Here is a 20,198-nt window from a genome sequence, read left to right as displayed (position 1 = left end):
AGGAATTTGAAATAAAATGAAATGCTAAGAAGCATTTTCAGTATATTCTTTTAGGCCCTGTTTCAATGACTTCAAATTGCATATTTAACAATTAAATTTCAGGCATATAAATAATGTTGCAATAGATATTCAGGACCCTTAAGATCTCCAATCTACCTCATTTCCAAAGCTTTAAAAAGATGAAAATAGCAGCCTACTGCTATCCTTACTTATCAACTTATGTCATGTAAGATTTCCTGAATAGGCAAGTTAGGCTTCAAAGTTATTGTTATTTATTACAGATAGAACACAACATACCTTTAGCATTTGAAGGGACTCTGATCTTGAAGCAAACTTCCTAATGTGAGCTTCAATGCAATCAAATTCTTTTAATAAATCTTGGTTTCGGAGCAGAGATTTCTTCTGCCGTTCACATATTTCATTTAAATATTTTTTTAGATTTGTGTATTTCAATTTAGTTCTACAGAGAAACAAAAAATCAACCATAAACTGTACCAGTTTATTTTTGTAAAGAGAAATATTTTTTAAATGCACAAAGGATTCTCAAAATAATATTTAAAGTTAAAGGAAGACAGTACTATAAAAACAAATCGTAATAAACGTTGGGGGGGTTATTCCTTTTTACTTTAAATGTCCAAATTTACTTCTTCAATAGCACATTCAAAACAATAATTTAAAATTTATCCAATGAAGTATAATCCAGTTATAATCTGAGTGTACACGCAGCCCAAGATCATCTCACTTGTCCCTCCCTTTTGTTTGCTTGCATATGTTCAAGGAACAAAAACACAATTGCAAACAGAGGTAGATCTAAATGAATAATCTCTGTAGTAGTCGAATTATATATGCAGTCGTCAGACTCCTAAAATAGTATTTGGAGGTGATAAGAATTAAATACACCATCTTCTTTGATCCTTTCAACCCAAAATTTCTACAGAACATACTGGTTAGCATCCCTCCGCTATCGTCAAAAAGAGTAGTTATTAAATCCTTCACATAAGGTGTTTGGATTACTTAAGAGCAATGCAAAACATTTTCAAACTATTAAACACCTGCATTTTTTTTCTAGGCTCACAAAACTGCTTTAGAAACTGCTTCTGTGATTCTACATAGTGACATGTGAGCCTGTGAAAAAGACATGGTAGCTTTAACAATTCAAAAAGACATGTTTTGTATCTGTTCCACACATATTTCAAGGAGCCTCTTTAAAAAATTTGCATAGGCTCACTCTGAACCATTCAGTATTCTGCAGCTATTTGGTTCTATATCTGGAGATGGGCATATCATATGCTATGCTTCCTTAGGGCAAGTTGCAATTCATCACAGCAAAGAAAATACTTACTTATTAAATAGTCATTAAAATATATGCATGCCACAAGAGAGGCATAACTTTAAGAAAGAATGGGGAGACAAGGGAAACATTCAATGTCAGTGTGTTAAGTTACGTTTCAGCAAGGAAAATTAATTTTTTATCCAGGATTACAGCCATTGGAATCCTATAAGTATCTGATTCTCAAATTAAGATACTGCCTACCTTCTAAAAAGTTTCAACAATACTGTAGTCTTTATTTTAAAATAAGACTCTAGAAATACCAGGAAAATAGGCTGCTAGTATTCTAGGCAAGTGGTCAGCCCAATATATTTGCTATGCTATTTCTGCTGGTCAATTTTATTTATTGTATTCATTCATTCAATCAATCAATTTCTGTAGCTGTCCAACTCAACCAAATGACTCTGGGAGGCTTACAATTCTAAAATTCTAAAGTAATTAAAACAATTTAAAATAATTAAAACAATAAAAACATCAATAAAATAAATAAACAGCAGTTATGATGATTAATCAACTAATAGTAAAGCCAAAAAAACAGGACCCTTAACACCTGGGTACATAGCCCAGGTACATAGCCAAGTTTTTAAATATTTGTGCAATGCCAACTGGGGGCACCATTCTAGTCTTTGAAGGGAGAATATTCCATAAGTCAGGGGCTACAGTTGTCTTCCAGTTCCTACCAGTCAACACTTTGGCTGACAGGATCTGCAGCATGCCCAATCTGGATCAGAAACTCTCGGAAAAAGACAGTCCTTTAGGTAAGCCATCTAGGGCTTTAAAGGTGACAACCAGCACCTTGAATTGCACCCAGATTTAGATGTCCTATATGATAACATGAGACATGCTTTCTTCTGAATAGTTGAACTGCATATTCTTCATTTTTCAGTACAATTAATTTCAAACATAGTGGCTGATAGTAGTATTTCTATTACTATTTTTCTACATCATCTGGTCTATTTTTATCTGTGGTGACCTAGGTTTAGTTTTTGCTTTCCCTGTGTGCCTTCTCTCCACTCATGTTCCCCATTCCAATTTTCAATATATATGCATCCATAAAAATCTAACTATATATGCCAATTTGCACTGTAATTAATCGTATTGTTAAATAAATTTTAAACATCAATATTTCCATACTATACATTACATAATAATACACAGTAAAATGAATATAACTACATGTTGATTTAAAAAGCTTACATGGAAGTATCAGGTGTGCTGTATTCAAGCATTTTTCTTTCCAATTCCATCCTCTTTGACTCACTAAAACAAACATAGAATGAAGTTACTGAATCTTCTATATACCATAAATAATGTTACAGTACACAAAGAGAAACTATATAGCATTGTAAGGCTTTCAGAGTTTTGAGAGTTGTGTGATATATAAATTTATATATATAAATTTTGTGAGCATAAATAAATGCTCACAATGACCCTAGACTCCTTCCTCCACACGTCTCAAATATTGATATATTACAATTCTTATTTAGACAAGATTATACAGTTATGAGAGGTCACAATATCATGACAGATAATGAGTGATTACAGATGAACATTTACTCTAGAACAGTGATGGCAAACCTTTTTGGCACTCGCTGAAATGTTATGTGTGCGCTCATTGGGGCCATGCTCTGCAAAAGCTGGACTTCTGGATTCTAGTGCACACGCATGCTGAATGATCAGCTGGCCGGAACACATGCGCAGGTCGGTTCTGCTGCAGGCACAAAGGGATCATGTTCCGGAAAAACCGAACTTTCGGGTTCTATCATGCATGCGTGCCTGACAATCAGCTGGCCGGTGCACATGTGCACACCAGTTTTCAGCACTGCCCCGTGCACAAAGAACAGATGATTGTCGCGCATGCATGCCACCAGAAACCAAGAAGACAAACAGACAAGGCTGTGCGTGCCGGGTGACATGGCTTTGCATGAAACTTTGGGCATGTGTTCCATAGGTTCACCATCACAGCTTTAGAATAATCTTTCAGAAATCACAAAATGTAAATAATATTTATAATATCTACCATGTTTCCCCAACAATAAGACAGGGCCTTATTTTCTTTTGACCCCCGGAATGTTTTTGGGGAGGTTTTATTATTTTTGAGGTGCAGGATGGTCTCTCATGGCTGCTGTTATGTTGCATTATTTTTGGGGAGGGCTTATTTTCAGGGGAGTGCTTATAGTACATGTGCTCAAAAGCCCGATTGGGTTTATTATCCGGGAGGTCTTATTTTCAGAGAAACAGAGTAATTTCATAGCACTGGGATCATGCACTACTGAAAGATGTCGAATTAAATGCACACATTAAGAAGTCCTCTGGGCCATATGTTATACACAACTGTCTTCTCACATATAGTGCTATACATTTGCCCTAGTAACCAGAAAATATTTTAACATGTTATTAAGAGTATATCTAGAAGGACAACTATCTGCAATAATAAAAGTAAAGTTACGATGTTGTTTCCCAAATATAACAAAATAAAAATTATGTGTATCACTGCAAACACTGCAGAACCTCATTATTTTCCTCTTTTTCTTTCCTGAACTATGGCTCCAATAAACAAAGAGGTAAATAGTGATAACATGAAGGCAGAAAACATCCCTGAAAGCCAATTCTTTATGCTTTTTTTTTTAAAAAAAAACACCATTTAATTATAGTTTTATATATAATCTTGGCACAAACTTCAAAATCAGAACATTTTGTTCTAATTTGCTGTCAACAATTTATTTTGAATTTTGATAGTTTTATATATTGCTCTCTTCTTATGGACATAATTTTATTTAGTTTATTTGATTCATCACTTAATTTTTTATAAGCTGCAAGTTATACTGAAGCCTAAAGAAATCTTATAGCACTCTAAATTAAGCTACCACACTTGGGCAAAATTGTGATGAACAATAGATGGCAAAAAAGTAATATAGAAAATTATTAATATTTGCTCATATTCTATGAGCTAATAATCAATGCTCATCTGGTTTTTTTGTTATTCTAAATAGTAGATTAAGGGAATTGTAATGATCATTGAACAGTAATGATTGTTATTTAAAGACAATTAAGGCTAACCTAAGCCAAAATATGGAAAAATGGAGAGGGAACATGAAATATACCTACAATGGAAAATTATTGAGATTTAAAGACAGAATCACAAATTTGGGGCATGTAAGGATGCATAATTATATAAATATAATGATGAGAATAGCTGGAAATTGTAACCAGGTCTACATCTCAGCCAAAATAGGTAGGGTGGTGGTGGTGGTTTTAAAACACAATTACTATATATGTATAATTCCTCCCCTCTCTTTTTAAAAAAGAGGAAGATATATGTTAAAATTAAATATGTATATTGAAATTATAAATACCAGCAACATAAAATGGAGCTTGCTCAGAAGCTGAAATATAAAAAATAAATGAGATGAAGAATATGAAGTAGAGAAGTGTGGATAGGAGAGAGGAAGGGGAAGTAGAGAAGGACAACAGAGGGAAGAAAGGAGGTAGGGAGGAGGAGGAGGAGAGGGAGAAGAAAGTGATGAATAAGGTACAAATATGGTGTATGGAGAGCAGAAGAGCTAATAATTGTTTAATTGTTTTTGGGAGTTGATGGTAAGACAAATTGAGGTAAACATTTAATAATATAATACGATGTTGGCTATGTAATAGTATACATGTGGGTTATATGTTATGAAAATGAAAAAATAAAAAACTTTATATATAAAAATGTTCATCTCAGTTTTTTCATCACATACATAGTACCACTACTTAAAGTCTAATTAAATTTATTATCATATAAAATTTTGTTTGGATTATGATCCAGTGTATATATAAAAATGCTATAAATACAATGAGCAGGTATTTTGTATCAGAGAAAATAAACAGATTTTTATTTCTATTTGTGCTGATGATACAGGCAACATTAGCTTTATTTAGTTATAATTGGAAGTCTCAGTGGAGCTATAATTTCAAATATAATACAGAAGATAAGTATAATACAGTAACTATTACAAAGAATAGGAATAATGTATATAGAACTGATACATCCGCTTCTTATAAAATATACCTCAACTTTTTTGTCTTTTAAATAAATGTCATTCTTTTAGATTAAAAATAGATAATTGTTGATGTAGGATTACTTTACAGAAGTGTGAAAGAGTCTTCTCTGAAGCAGATGCCTCCTTGAAGCACGTTATTCTGCTACAGATGCATTTCTCATATAATAGTATTGTCAGTGCATATAAAGGTCATTCCTTCTCCCAAAACAGTGTTGGGTTCCGGATCCCACTGCAACCGATACGTTGCAATGGGGCCCGGCATCCACCATGTGCACACACGCAGCACACGCGCACGCATGTGTACTTACTGCCCACGATGCTAAAACTGCTCGGCTGAGTGTCGTGCAGGTGCTGTATGCTCCGTGCACGTGCGTGAAAGCCCCAATCGGCTAAAATACAAGTAGGGAGGAGGGTGACTCCTCTGGAGCACTGTACCGGAACGGTACCTGGTGCTCCCAGCAGGCACCGGTACTCGTATCCCACCACTGCCCCAAAAGTATCTGTTGTGTTCCTCTTTAAGGAAACCAGGTTAGGGAATACAATCGATTTCTCTGCATCAGTTGAGTCAAGCTCTAGTGCTGTGATGGAGAACCTATGGAATGCGGAGCCATATCTGCTAGCACCTGAGCCATCAGCTCCAGCACCTATGTGCACGCCAGCCAGTTAATTTTCAGTCTTCTGGAGGGCTGGGGGAGGCCATTTTCATCTTTCCCAGGCTCTGGAGGCTTTCCTGGAGCCTGAGGAGGGTAAAAATGGCCTCCCCCAGCCCCCCAGATGAAATACCAAGCTCAGCTTGGAGGCAAGCAGTGTGGCATGTAGGGGGGAGTGTGAGGGGCTAGTACTCTTCAATATCTTCATCAATGATTTAGATGAGGGGAATGGGAACTCATCAAATTTGCAGATGACACCAAGTTGGCAGGAGTAGCCAACACTCCAGAAGATAGGCTTAAGATGCAGAAGGATCGTGACAAACTTGAACATTGGGCACTGTCTAATAAAGTGAAATGAAGATCACATAAAGTGTTAATACCACTTTTTAATGGCTTGCTGAGACCACACATGTAATACTGCATCCAGTTTTGATCACCACAATGTAAAAAAAGTGTTCGGATTCTAGAAAGAGTGCAAAGAAGAGAAACAAAGATGATTAGAGGACTGGAGACTAAAACATATGAAGAACGTTTGCTGGAATTGGTATGTCTAGTACCGTGATGGGGAACCTATGACACACGTACCAGAGATGGCATGCAGAGCCCCCTCTGTGGGCATGCATACCATCTTTAGCTGCTTTTCCAGGTTCCGTTGCACAAATATATGCTGGCCAGCTGGTCTGGCATGCATGTGCACTGGCCAGCTGCTCTCTTCCGGCGCATGCCAATTGGTGTGCATGCCCATGGGAATGCGCGACAGCTAGCTGCCCTCTTCTGGGTTCTGGCACGTGCTCCAGTTTCGGCAGTTAGTGCCAAAAAGGTTAGCCATCACCGGTCTAGTTTAATGAAAAGAAGAACTAGAGGTGATATAATAGCAGTGTTCCAATACCTAAGGGCCTGCCCCAAGGAAGAGGGTGGTCAACCTGTTTTACAAAGCACCTGAAGGCAGGCAAAGAAGATATGGAGAGAAGCAACTTAGAACTACTGGTAAGGAGAAATTTCCTGACAGTTAGAACAATTAACCAGTGGAACAACTTCCCTCCAGAAGTTGTGAATGCTCCAACACTGGAAGTTTTTAAGAAGAGATTGGACAACCATTTGTCTGAAATGGTATAGGGTTTCCTGCCTGAGCAGGGGGTTGGACCAGCAGACCTCCAAGATCCCTTCTAATGCTGTTATTCTGTTCTGTCCTTGCTTAACCACACTAACCGGGATTGGAATTTCCTTTGCTAAGTGATGCAGTTGCAACATTACATGGCTGTGCTGCTTAGTGATGGTAGCTCCAGCACTCTCCAATCATTAAGTGATGTCTGTACAGGTCATTGAGAACCTCATGTGACTGGAACTTTCTTGTAGGGAGGTGTCAAGGAAGGTGGCAAATTGTGATCATGGGACCATAGAATACTGCAATAGTTAGAAATCCAGCTTGGAAATCTAGGTTAGTTGCCCAGCACCTAGATCGTGATCAACTGAGCACAAAGTTGCCATGGTGACCAGAACATCAAGGATGAATCATAAGTACCATAAGTAGATTAAATGATCATAGATTTGCATGCCATTACAAGTTTGAACTGTTGCTAAAGAAGTGGTCATTAACCAAGCACTGTCTGTAACAAAATCTTTTTGGCTAAGGCTAAACCTCTTTATTAGATTTCTCACAAGTCCCCAAAATTCCTCCATGTTCATCCATCTTTTAGAAAAGCAAAATAAACAATCTACCATATTTTTCCATCTATAAGATGTCCGCGTGTATAGGATGCCCTCCCCCTTTCTTACCCAACATTCAGAAATCAATATTTTAAACATTAAATTTATTTTGCAGAGTAAGACATTTGTTTACGGTACCGATATTTATTCTTTTGTTTTCTGACATTTTTATGGGCTCAGAACCTCCGACATTACCGCTTCCCATCGCATCTGGGCACTGGCTACATGCTCTCCACCGTGACCCGTCAAAACTGCGGTCCACTAAAGCGCGCCCGATCAAAGCGCGTACCTGACGTCATCAGCAGCGCGACAAATAAAATTAAAAATAAATTAAATTAAAATTAAAATAAAATTAAAGCAAGCCGATTCACATAAAGGTAAGGGTTAGGTTTAGGGTTAGGTTAAGGGTTAGGGTTAGGTTTAGGGTTAGATTAAGGGTTAGCGTTAGGTTTAGCGTTAGGTTAAGGGTTAGGTTTAGGGTTAGGTTAAGGGTTAGGCTTAGGGTTAGGTTTAGGGTTAGGTTTGGGGGGGTAGGTTTAGATTTACGCGTTAATTTTAAGTTTACCGCTCACAGCGTGCTGTTTTCGTCACACTGTGATGACTTCACGTACGCGCTTTCGTCGAGCGCGCTTTAGTCTACCGCGGTTTTATGGTGGAACTGCTCTCCACAGCATCAGTTGACGTCAGTTACATAAGGTTCGTGATTGGAGGAAACCTGTTAGCTTGTCTCTGCAATCGGAAGTTTCGCTCATGAGGCTAGTTTGCAGAAATATGATATTGGCAGTTTCACAACCGTGGTTCTCCTCTCAGTCCTCCATGTATAAGATGCCTCTCCATTTTTAGGTAAGTATTTTAAAGAAAAAGAATACACAGAAAAATACAGTATATAAAGCATATAAAAGGAAAGAAAGACAGTGCAACAAAATAAACTTTCATGCTGTAAATAAGCCTGGAATTTTGTTAGTATACTCTAGCATGCCTGATATACTCTAGATCAGTGATGGTTAACCTTTTCAGCACTGAGAACCAAAATTGGAGCACGCGCTGGAGCACCGGACCCAAAGAGAGTTCTGGGCCAGCTGCTCTTCTGAGTTCTGTTGCGCCATGCCTGCGCGCAAGCCAGCTGGTCTTTGCGCAAAGACCAGCTGGAACCCAGAAGAATGCAGCTGACCAGTGCGCATATGCACCGGACTAGCTGGCTAGCTTACATGTGCATGACGGAACCCAGAAGAGCAGCTGGCCACGGCTCTGCAGGCCACCTCTGACACACGTGCCATAGGTTTGCCATCACGGCTCTAGATGAAGACAACTGATATCTTACATTAATTTCTCATACAATATTATTAAAGTTTTGATGCATAATCAATTGAATACCTCTGTCCACTTTCACAAGATACTACTCTCAAGAGAATAACTAATAAAAGGTGATAACCCCTGTATAAGAATTCTGCATTTATCATTTTTGGACGATGACAATAAAATTTTAAACAATATTTTTCCCAAAACTAAACTAAGAAAAATTACTGTATGTCACTTCAGATATACAGTTCTGATATACACTTCTGACCAAATAAAGTTTTGTCACCCAAACCTTCAGGCCAGTCGAAATAAAACAACTTGCTGTCAAGTTGACTTCTGGGATATACAGACTTATAAAATTCGGAATTACAAAATAATATCTATTCCACAAGGGAATAATTATTTGGAAGTGATTAATTGAAGCCAGCACACGTTAATAAAGCAAATAAATTAGTGATCAAGGAAATTCTGTGGATATAACACATTTAGATTTCAATAAGGCATTTGATAAAGTAGACCATAGCTGACTTCTTGGTAAAATAAAACAATTCATGATAGACACTGCCACTAGCAGATTTGCAGTTGGTGGATCAACGATGCTCAGCGTAACAATGTAAAGTTATAGATATTACCATTTTTTTAGCCTCAAACATCATAGTACAATACTCTCTCAATGTAAGGAAAATTAAAATATTTGAGTGATCTACCTTCTTTATCTTCCCAATTATGACTTTGTGAAATTCAGGTTTGATATACATTTCCTGCATAAATAAATGCAATAAAGCAATTTAAATGTCAACTCTTCTGCTATTTTCTACATGCCTTACTAATTAATTATTCAAATTATTAATTTTTATCTCACCTTTTTATTATATATGCATAAGTCAAAGCAGAAAACATAGGTAACTCTCCGAGTTCCTACTTTTTTCACAACAATCAAAGGAGGTGATGTGAGTTGAGTTGAAAGAAAGTGATTGGTCCAAAATCATCCAGCCAACTTTCTCATGGGGATAATAATTTCAAAACATTGTTCATGCAGTTATTATTTAAAGAATGGATTTACTTAACTCCTAATCAAAAAATGTTCCCCAGAGAACTTACAAAAATAAAAATTATCGCACTTTCACTTAATGATTACTTAATAACTAAATGGTGTGCTCCGATTTCTAAACAATCCACCTATAACCTGAAATTCGTTTTTCATTTTGTGCCCTCAGTGTTTTATACAGCCCTAAAGAAAATATAAACATAGCAAGTAAATATTGTTGTTCTTCATGTCAGAAATAACCTATGAGTGAGAGAGAACAATTGCAGTGAATTAAGTAGTAATACCATAGTAATGGATCTCAAGCCTACATGGCCACTGTGATGGCATTACTGGGCCTCAAGCACACATAATAATTTCAAATTAAGGTAGTCAAAGAGCACAAACCTTGTTATCTGTGTTATCAAATTATTGATAACTATAGTGTTTTACTATTTTTGTAAATCATCTTTATACAGCATGTTTGTAAAAGAACAGGTAATTACTGACTTACAACTACAACTGGGAACTGAATCTGTCATTGAGCTAAGTGGTTGTTAAGCAGATGTCACATGACTGCCGTGAGGCTTCACTAAAATGACTGTAATACTGGCACACCTGGTTGTTATCGTCAGGCAATCAAATTAGGAATCCTAGGAGGCTGTATTCCTGAGCTGAAAATCCTCCATACCAAAATCCAAGCAGGATTTTCAGCCCCTGAGTGAAGAGACATTAATGCATGGCCTGTACCAAGTCTCCTAGGTCGTACTCTACCAGATTGAAACCCACCCCACACCTCTCATTTTACTATACTGACTCTGCTCTCCAATTATATTTCAGCTCCCTCTTGTCTTGGGGGGCTGGTTGAAAGAGCTGCCTGTTGAAGGAGTTCAGCTTCCTCCATCCACAGAACTCCTTCAGCAGGGTGCAGGAAGCAAGCCAAAATCTTCAGGATTTCAGTTGTTGTTTTTCCACCCTGCCGAAAGCATTCAACTCCCCTAAGGAGGCAGACTTCAAAACCTGGCTGTGCCGGCAGGCCTGGGGTTGATGAGTTCCCCTCCCCTCTCGACTTGTATGGCCGTATGACTCTTGTGTATTTTAATTATATGTATTGTGTTTGTATCCCCTTTCCCCTTTTGAGTTGTTCGCCGCCCTGAGTCCCTCCCGGAGAAGGGCGGCATACAAATAAATTAAATCTGAATCTGAATCTGAACTTTTCAGCCAGCCTCCAGAGCAAGAGTCCTCTCAGGACCCAGGAACAGCTTGCAACCTTCCCCAGTAAGATGTCAGAGAAGATTGCATATGGCAATCACATGATTGTGAGGCAACTGGTAATAACTATGAACAGATTGTCGACCACCCAGATTGCAGTCACATGACTGCAAGACTGGTAGCGCAATGTTTTACAATAAGGGTGCCTTATTGGTTTTAAGGCATCCTTTCCCAGGCCATCATAGTTCCGAATTGTTAATCAAATGGTCATAACTCAAGAACTACATGTAATGTTAAAAAGAATTAGGCCTTTGCAGATGTTGTTGTGCCATGATTCCCATCTTCTTTGGTCATTGTCCATATTGGCTATAGTTGATGGAACTGGAACCCAGTATTAGGAGCAGGGCCTGCGCACTCTTAATGAAAAAGAGGCAAGGTAAATTTAATGTAAAGTTGCCAAACTAATTCCTTCTAAAAAATCCTTAACACTTTCAGGCAGAAATCAATAGTATTTCTACTCTATAAAATTGCAGTATATCGCTTGAAGCTAGTATCAGCACAGTTAAAAAAATCCTTTGATAAGTCATTAAAGCATATAGAGGACTAGAACGTGATACTGCAGCCAAACTATCATAACCTTTTCAAAACTCTTCCTGCTATTAAAAAGCATCACAGTCAGATTGAATGGCAATCTAGATGCCCCTTAATGGACAGACGGAACAGAAACCCCAGACAATGGCTCCCCCAGGTAATGAATGAGTTCAGAAAACCAAGTCTCTCAAAAGCATTCCAGCGACTAACCCAAAGACAGAGTATACTGACTTCTAATCCCAGGGAAACACTTGAACTAGAAAAGGCTACAGGTTCAAGCAAATGAAACTGGCTAAAGTCATCAAGCTTGAGTAACACTACACTTGTTGTTAATGACCTAATTAGAGCAGAAGCAGTTGCTGCTCAAAAACTTGTTTGCTAAAAGAGTGGTAGAGTTGGAACCAACATGCCAGAATAAGATGTAACACAGACCAAATTAAAGGCAGCTGAAGAAAATAAAAAGCTCGTGTGAAATTAAAAGCGGCTAAAATATCAACAAACTAGTTATACTAAAAGAAGAGAAGGGGCTGCTGTTCAAGTCACAGTAGGAACTGAAGCACTCAGATACACTATATAACCTTCTTCTCCCGGAGGAGCTGGCTAAAGCAAACTTGCCTCATAGGGATGTGTTATTACACTGATTCAATTCTATAACCATTGTTGTCCTTGATGGAAAGCCCACCCAGTAACTCTCAAACATTATACAAAGGTTTATAACTGCAAGCTATAACTCCTACATACCACAACTCACAGATCTTGACGAAGGTCTCAGATCAAACAGAGAATTTACAAGCACACCTGACCTTGCCAGTTAACTTCTTCATTCTTTTAGCAAGTGTTTGGACCAGGCTGGCCTTGGAGACCTAAGTTGCTAGGAGTGTCACTGGACATAGGACACTTCTTATAATGGATTTTCATGTTTTCTAGGTATTTTGTTTCAAATTAGATAATAGCTTGTCAATTTGCTTCACTGATATTTTCTTTGGGCTACTTTTCCTACAGTTTAGTGTTTTTTTTAAAAAAGGTAGTCTTCTGCCATTCCACATATTTGTCCTATCTTTAGTCAGCCCTTTTTAGTTCATCCTGATATGGAGGTTGTTTATAGCATCTTAGTTTAATAATATCATTTTTGAGACTGTCTTTGGGAAGATTCCAGTATATTCCAGTATACATGAGGAAAACGTTAGCTTATCTAGATACGTTTTAGCTAGGTGAGAACTTATGACTTTGGGACTTATGAAATTCAGTGATCCTCCACAGAACCTGGAGGTGCAGCTTCCATTAATCCCACTTCCTGGCATACAACTTAACCTTTTTATAAAATGGCTGGGACACAAATCAGAAATGATCAAGGCAACTTTTTGAAATGATCCAGAGAGAGCCCTGGATTCAGACTGGGATAGACAACAAACTTGATAAAGTGCTCTAGAACTGCTAGAAATGAATGACATGTTGACTAAAGTGGTATCCAAAGATGAGCCATAATATGCATACCTATAAACAAAGGTTCTAGAAAACAGTTTCCATTCCCAACCACACAACAATATTCACAATGTAGTAAAATGTATCTCTGTGATCAGGGCTATCCACAAAACAAAGAAAACCTCTATCTTGGGCACCATAATGTCCATCAATTAGAATCAGCGGACCACATCTTTCAATCCATTCCTGCAGCCTAATACAAGTTGACATAGAACTCCTGGGAAAAAATAGATACTATCTCATCTAAGCAACAAAGATACAATCTCCAAGATTCAGATCAAAATGCCAAGCTCATCCAGATGCCATCTGTTCAAATATGAAACTATCTGATCACTAAGAAGTACATCATTTCAGGTAAATTGTTAGCTCCCTCTCACAAGAGATGGCATGAATCATCCATTACACCAATCTTCTCCCCATAACTGAACAAACGCTCCAAAGAATTTTGCTTGTGACAATGATGTTTCAAAGCTACACTAGAAGACTAAAGAGAAAGTGATCTTGTGCAGAGTATAGAAAGAAGCTGGGCTCAATAGCTGTGGAGAGGAACAATATTACTGAACCTAGTTCTGATGAATCTGAGTCCCAGCCTCAACAAAAATAGACTTCTTAGAAGCAGGCAGCGACTAGAACCAAGCCTAATTGACAAAACAGAGCATTAACAAACAGAGCCTAATGCCAATGTTTGGAAATTGGGACTATAAAGCAAGGTAACACAAAGGCTGGTGATATTACAATAAATTTAGACATCAAATATGCCTAACCTTGACCTATGTTTTACTGCCTTACCTTACCAAGTATTACACTGCCATGAATTGTGAAACATGCGTTAGTTAACCTGACACCTGTAGCTAAATTTTCATGTTATGTGTGAGCAAAATATGTTACCTACATCAATTATAACCACCATACCATACAGCTGGCTAATGTATATACTAAATGAAATTCAAATTGCAAATGGAGAATGTTCTGCCTCCAAACTGCGAATGTGTCTATTTCCTAGGTCCTCATAATGTATTGGGTTCAGCCTAGATTGCCTTTTTTATTTTAATGGCTGTAACTACAGCTAGTTCTTGACTTATGATCTCCTCCGAGCTCCTTACAAACCTTTGAAATTATAATTGTCCTCCTCAAAACTACTGGCTTTAAAGTTCTGACAACCGCCTCCCTAACAGCCACGTGATTACGTTTTGGGCATTTGGCCCACATTTAGGGGTGTTTTCACCATTTTATAATCACATTACCATGATTTCCATTTGGGGGGGGGGGCAGAAACTGGTATTTAATTCTGGTTTTGCTGCGCGCACACACCCCACGCATGCATGCACACTTCCCACCAGCCAGCTGATTTTGGGGGGCCACCACACTCTGTTTTTGGCACCAGGAGACTTCAGGGAGGGCCTCCGGAGCCCAGGGGAGGCCATTTTCGCCCTCCCAAAAGCTCAAGGAAAGCCTCCGGAGCCTGCGGAGGGCAAAAAATGGGACTTCTTGAAGTTCCAGAAGTTCAGAAATGGGCATGTTTCCAGCATCCAGAGGGCTTTCGGAGCCCGGGGAAGGCCATTTTCACCCTCCGGAGCCTGGGGAAGGCAAAAAACAGGACTTCCAGAAGTTCGGAAACGGGTGTTTCCGACCTCCAGAGGGCCTCCGGAGTCCGTGGGAGGCCATTTTCGTTCTCCTGGAGGCTTGAGGAGGTTCTGGGGCGGGTGAAAACTCCCCCTCTGCATGGGGTGGGGGGGGTTGCACACGCATGTGCAGATGGGCGAGGTGCATTGCATTGTGTGTATGCACATGTACTATCATGCGCACATGCACAACTTCAGCATGCAAGGACAAAGAGGTTTGCCATCACTGCCCTAGAACTTTAAAAAATGATTAGACAGCTGTCAACCACTTGGAGACAAAGCAAACCTTCATCAAACAGGAGATTCTAAATACAGTTTTCAAGGCGATTCAAATTTCCCAGTCAATACCTGAGATGCTATCTAGATAACTTCTAGGACTAATTTAAGAAAGAGTTGAGGTCATCAAGCAAGTCAGTGTGCTCTCTAAAATTGCTCCCAATAAAGTCTACCTTCTTTCAGGTGCAAGCAACAGTAAAGAGCAAATAAAAGTACTGTTACACCTATGTTCTGGTTTGAATTCTTCCTCTTGGATATCTGTCTCTTTGTTTGACTGGCAGAAGCTCCCTTGTCTTGTCAGCGTTCACAAAAGTCTTCTGTATCAGGAAGATTTGTCCCACAATGGTTCACTTCTTTATTCAGACCAATCCTAAACCAGTTCAAAATTTTTGCCCAAGCTCTCTCGGAAAACAAATCTTCAGCAACCAAAATAGTTTAGACCAATCTTGATCAGTCATATTATATGCAACTTCTAGGAACTTTGAAAACATAACACCCAAATGTAATGTTTAGTATTAGACTGGAAAACAATCAAATGCATGCATTTTGAATAGCCAGATTTATTTATGTTTAAGGTTAATTAAATGTAACTGTGAAAGAGTCACATTTATTTTTTGTCTTGGACTCACTTATTAATATTTGGAGTACAGTCCCAGATATTGACAAAGAAGACCAAAGCCTACTTTTTGGTAAGATAGAAAAATATGAATAGACAGCATCACCACCAAAAGGATTCGTAACAGGTTGATTAACTACCCTCAACATGTAGTCCTCAGTGGAACTAGATGTACATGGAGCGAAGCATGCAGTGGAGTACCACAAAGTTCTATTTTAGGCCCAGTTCTCTTCAACATCTTCGTAAATGATTTAGATGAGGGGATAGAAGGGGAACTCATCAAATTTGCAGACAACACTAAACTGGGAGGAATAACCAAGCTTTTAGAAGATAGGTTCAAGATTCAGAAGGAAATTGAACACTGGGCCCTATCCAACAAAATGAAATTCAGTGGTGAGAAAAATAAGGCTTTACACTTAGGCAAGAAAAAACAAATGCACAGGTATAGAATAGCAAGTACCTGGCTCTATAGCAATAACTGTAGGAGGGATTTAGGAGTCCCAGGGTAGAACCACTTTAATGGGAGGCAACAGTGTGCTGCAGCTGTCAAAAAAGCCAATGCAGTCCTAGGCTGTATCAAGATCACATGAAGTGTTAGTATCACTTTATACTGCACATATAAGATCGCACTTGAAATACTGTGTCCAGTTTTGGTCCCATGATACAAAAAGTGGCTGAGACTCTAGAAAGAGTACAGAGAAGAGTACAAAGATGAGCAACAAAAATGATTAGGGAATACAGTCTAAACCATACAATGAACATTTGCATTAGAAGAGAACTACTAGGTATGACATAACAGTCTTCCAATATTTAAGGGGCTGTCACAAATGGTGGGTGGGCACCTGAGGGCATGACAAGAAGAAATGGAATGGAAGCTTAACAAAGAGAGATCCAATCTAGAATAAGAAGAAATTTCCTTTCATGAGAACAATTTATCAGTGGTTTGCCTTCAAAAGTTGTGGCTGCTCCATCACTGGAAGTTTTAAGAAGAATGTTGTCCTGCTTGAGCAGAGGGTTGGGCTAGAAGACATACAAAGACCTTTCCAATTCTTATTCTGTATTCCACTCAACGATCAAAGGTGGCTCTCAGAAAAGCATCTTTTTCTTAATGTAAAGTGTGAATTTATTCATTATAATATAGTTTTATGTGTGGTCTAATTATTCATAATCCCATTCTTTAAATACCATTAAGCATGATGTATAAAGTACATGTATTGGTTCCACCAAATCTGCAACACCAAATGTGGCTCAAAATACCTTGAATTTGAAAAGTTACATATACTGTACAATAGGGCATTTTTATACCAAGGATTTGCAAACCCAGTTCATACTCTGTATATTGTACATAATGAATTCAAATGAGAGTAAATATAATAAAGTATGGAGAGGCAGTATTGGCATATTTCTGTTTTAAAATATTTGAAATATAATTCAAAGTTTAAAAGGCTACCAGTTATTGTATAGAACAATGCATTCACATACAATGGAAAATCAATACCTGTATTTGATAACATTTCAGATCAATTAGATTAACTATGTTATCGTATGAACAACAAAAATAATATTGTTCTGGTAAATTTTAAAAAATTAAGACAACTTCAGCTTTTAGAACATGTTGAAACTCACCTGTATAATTATTTTAGAAAGGGGACAAAAACATGCTACAATCACCCCAGAACTTGTTAAGCAGTATTTTCTAATATGTTAATATAGTATTAAAATATCCATTGAGGATCAAAAGAGTTTACTGTATATACTCGAGTATAAGCCTAGTTTTTCAGCCCACTTTTTGGGCTGAAAAAAGCCGCCTCGGCTTATACTCGAGTCAGTGAAAAATTTGCCCGAAATGGAGGAGAAAAAGGGGCGGGGCCATGCCGCTGGGTGACACTCGTGAATGGCCCAGTGCCCCTGTGAGTTTCCCCTCCCTCTGTGTCAGTTTGCCACGCAGCGCGCACCGCACCATCCCCCCCTCCTCACGTTCTAATGTAATGCAGGGCTGTCTTACGATTCCCCTTCCTCCCCCTCCTGCCGCTCTGCAACAATGTCCCACCTCCTCCTTGTTATGGCAAGCAGCCACATAGCGATGTCCCACCTCCTCTGGTACAGTGATCCAATGATAGGAATCACTGTGCCGTGTGTCATAGGAGGCGGGACATCGCTCCCGCGGCTGCACGGGACATCATCATCACAGCGGGACATCAGCATCATGAGGTGAGTGAAGTATTTCATTGAATACACCGCTAGTTTACTGTTTTTCTTTGAAATAAATATTCAAAAACATTATTGGTATCTATTTTTATTTTTGAAATTTACCGGTAGCTGCTGCATTTCCCACCCTAGGCTTATACTCGAGTCAATAACTTTTCCAGTTTTTTGTGGTAAAATTAGGTGCCTCGGCTTATATTCGGGTCGGCCTATACTCGAGTATATACGGTAATAAATTTCAGTAGTGCCATAAGAATAACGCAGCATATTTTAACCTAGATGTAAGATTATTTTAATAATCTTTCAAGAAGCCAATAGTTTAAGTTTAAAAGTATAAATCACTTCATTCAACTGACAGCTACACAGACTTCCTTGAACAGTGGTAGGGTGTGAAGGTCTTTCTCTTATATTCATACTCTAATATCTGAATCAAAAGCTCAGAAATGTGGTTTAATCCAACAAAAATATAAAACCAGCAAGCAAGATTTCTCTCAATTATGGACAGATGGGCCCAATCTACATGAACTTAACCGCACCCTTATAATAATTATACATATTGGACAGAATTGGTGCGTGGAAGTATTTCAAATATCGGGGGAAGGTATTTCGTTTTGGCGGTTTAACGCTTTACCCCGGCCCCGTTTAAATTTGAACAACTTTCAAAATAGAAGCTTCTTGCTGGAAACCCGGCCCGTTTCATTAAAAATAACCACTGGCCAAATGCGGTATTTATCCTTCCCTAGAAAGCTTTTTGTTTAATATAGATTAGATAGATAGATAGATAGATAGATAGATAGATAGATAGATAGATAGATAGATAGATAGATAGATAGATAGATAGAGATAGATAGATAGATATAGATAGATAGATATAGATAGATATAGATATAGATATATCTATCTATCTATATATATAACTGGAATTTCCCCGGCAGCCAGTTCCACTCAGCAGAGATGCCTTCTACCCTGCTCCGTGGTCAGCGGTATGGAAAATGCCTTCAGAGCTAGCGAGCAATCCTCGACTATACCAAGTTAAGTCCCGGGAAAGAGAAAGAAACGGTTAGGTCGGAAGTTAACGGTGTTTTCCTCCAGGATAGATTTAAAAAAAAACGCGCAGTGACCTCACCTGTGCCGGAGATGTGCCTGAATACGTCGGATTCGTTCATCATAATCGCCTTCATCGCAGCCGGCAACAGTAGGATCTCGGGCACCGCGCACGTTTCCAGTCATCATAATAAACGCCGCAAACAGGCCTAAGCGCTCTTGTTTATTTTCCGTGGTCTCTAAGCTACAAAACTCGTTCCCGGCATGCAGCACGGCCAGTTCACGACTCTAATTCGCAAGCCAATCATCGACGAGGTGAAAGCCACGCCCCCTCCCCGTACTCTCAAGCAATCAAGATACTGTTAACCGTAAAAGAAAGTGCAATCGGCTTGTGATTCCCATGTAATGAATGAAAGAAACCGGGGCTCATTTCAAAGGTGTTAAATAAAGGTAAGTCTGATTTCAGTAGCATCTTACTCCATAGGCAGTTACTCGGAAGTCAGCAGTAGCAAATTTAGTCTAGTAATGTGTTATTGGATAAAGAAATTACATTTAAAGCAACTACATTTAATTGGATTAGCATGTTTGTTTAATGCACATGGTTTGGTGTGGTGCTTTGAATTTGAAGCTAAATTCAAGGATTTAGCTTCAAATTAGCTTCAAGGGTTGTTACTTAATTTGTATGCATTATTATTAGGCAGAATCATCTAGGTCTTGACTAAGTCACGTATTAGTAAAAAAATGTCCAAAAATGCGTTAAAACTTTTAGCTAAATCTGAACCTGTCAGCTAGGTCTGTAGACAGCTTGAAATAGCTGAACTTCGACTTGTTTTTATCTTAGAAAACTGCACATCATATCATATTCCCTTTGACAGTATATAGGATTCAGATTATTGTTAATTTTTATGGATTTAGATGGAATGCTATAATAAAAGAATTCAGATTCCAAATCATTTAGTTCTCCTGTGACTGAACATGTCCTTTCACCACCTGTCTCATAATCCTACCTTTGAATTGCATTCTTCTGTGAATTCATGTTCTAATTGCTAATGGATCAAACTGCTTGACTCAGAACAGCGAATAATTGCAGAACATTC

The 20,198-nt window shown here is 38.4% G+C and overlaps 1 protein-coding gene across 1 annotated transcript in view; it reads right to left on the bottom strand.

Moving 5' to 3' along the window:
* Positions 1-19,396, bottom strand: part of KIZ (kizuna centrosomal protein) — a 72,737-nt gene extending 53,341 nt beyond the window's left edge. The window contains exons 1-3 of the mRNA XM_032220150.1: positions 19,184-19,396; positions 2,528-2,590; positions 298-460 (exon numbers count right to left, since the gene is read on the bottom strand). Coding sequence (XP_032076041.1) covers positions 298-460; positions 2,528-2,590; positions 19,184-19,290 — 333 coding nt within the window. The 5' untranslated portion in view covers positions 19,291-19,396. The remainder of the gene's footprint in view (positions 1-297; positions 461-2,527; positions 2,591-19,183) is intronic.
* Between the last annotated feature and the right edge of the window lie 802 nt (positions 19,397-20,198).

This window comes from Thamnophis elegans, chromosome 6 (genome assembly GCF_009769535.1).
Source record: "Thamnophis elegans isolate rThaEle1 chromosome 6, rThaEle1.pri, whole genome shotgun sequence".
NCBI classification, from domain to species: domain Eukaryota; kingdom Metazoa; phylum Chordata; class Lepidosauria; order Squamata; family Colubridae; genus Thamnophis; species Thamnophis elegans.
Note: the sequence above shows the minus strand (reverse complement) of the source record. Positions and strands in the feature narration are given on the sequence as shown.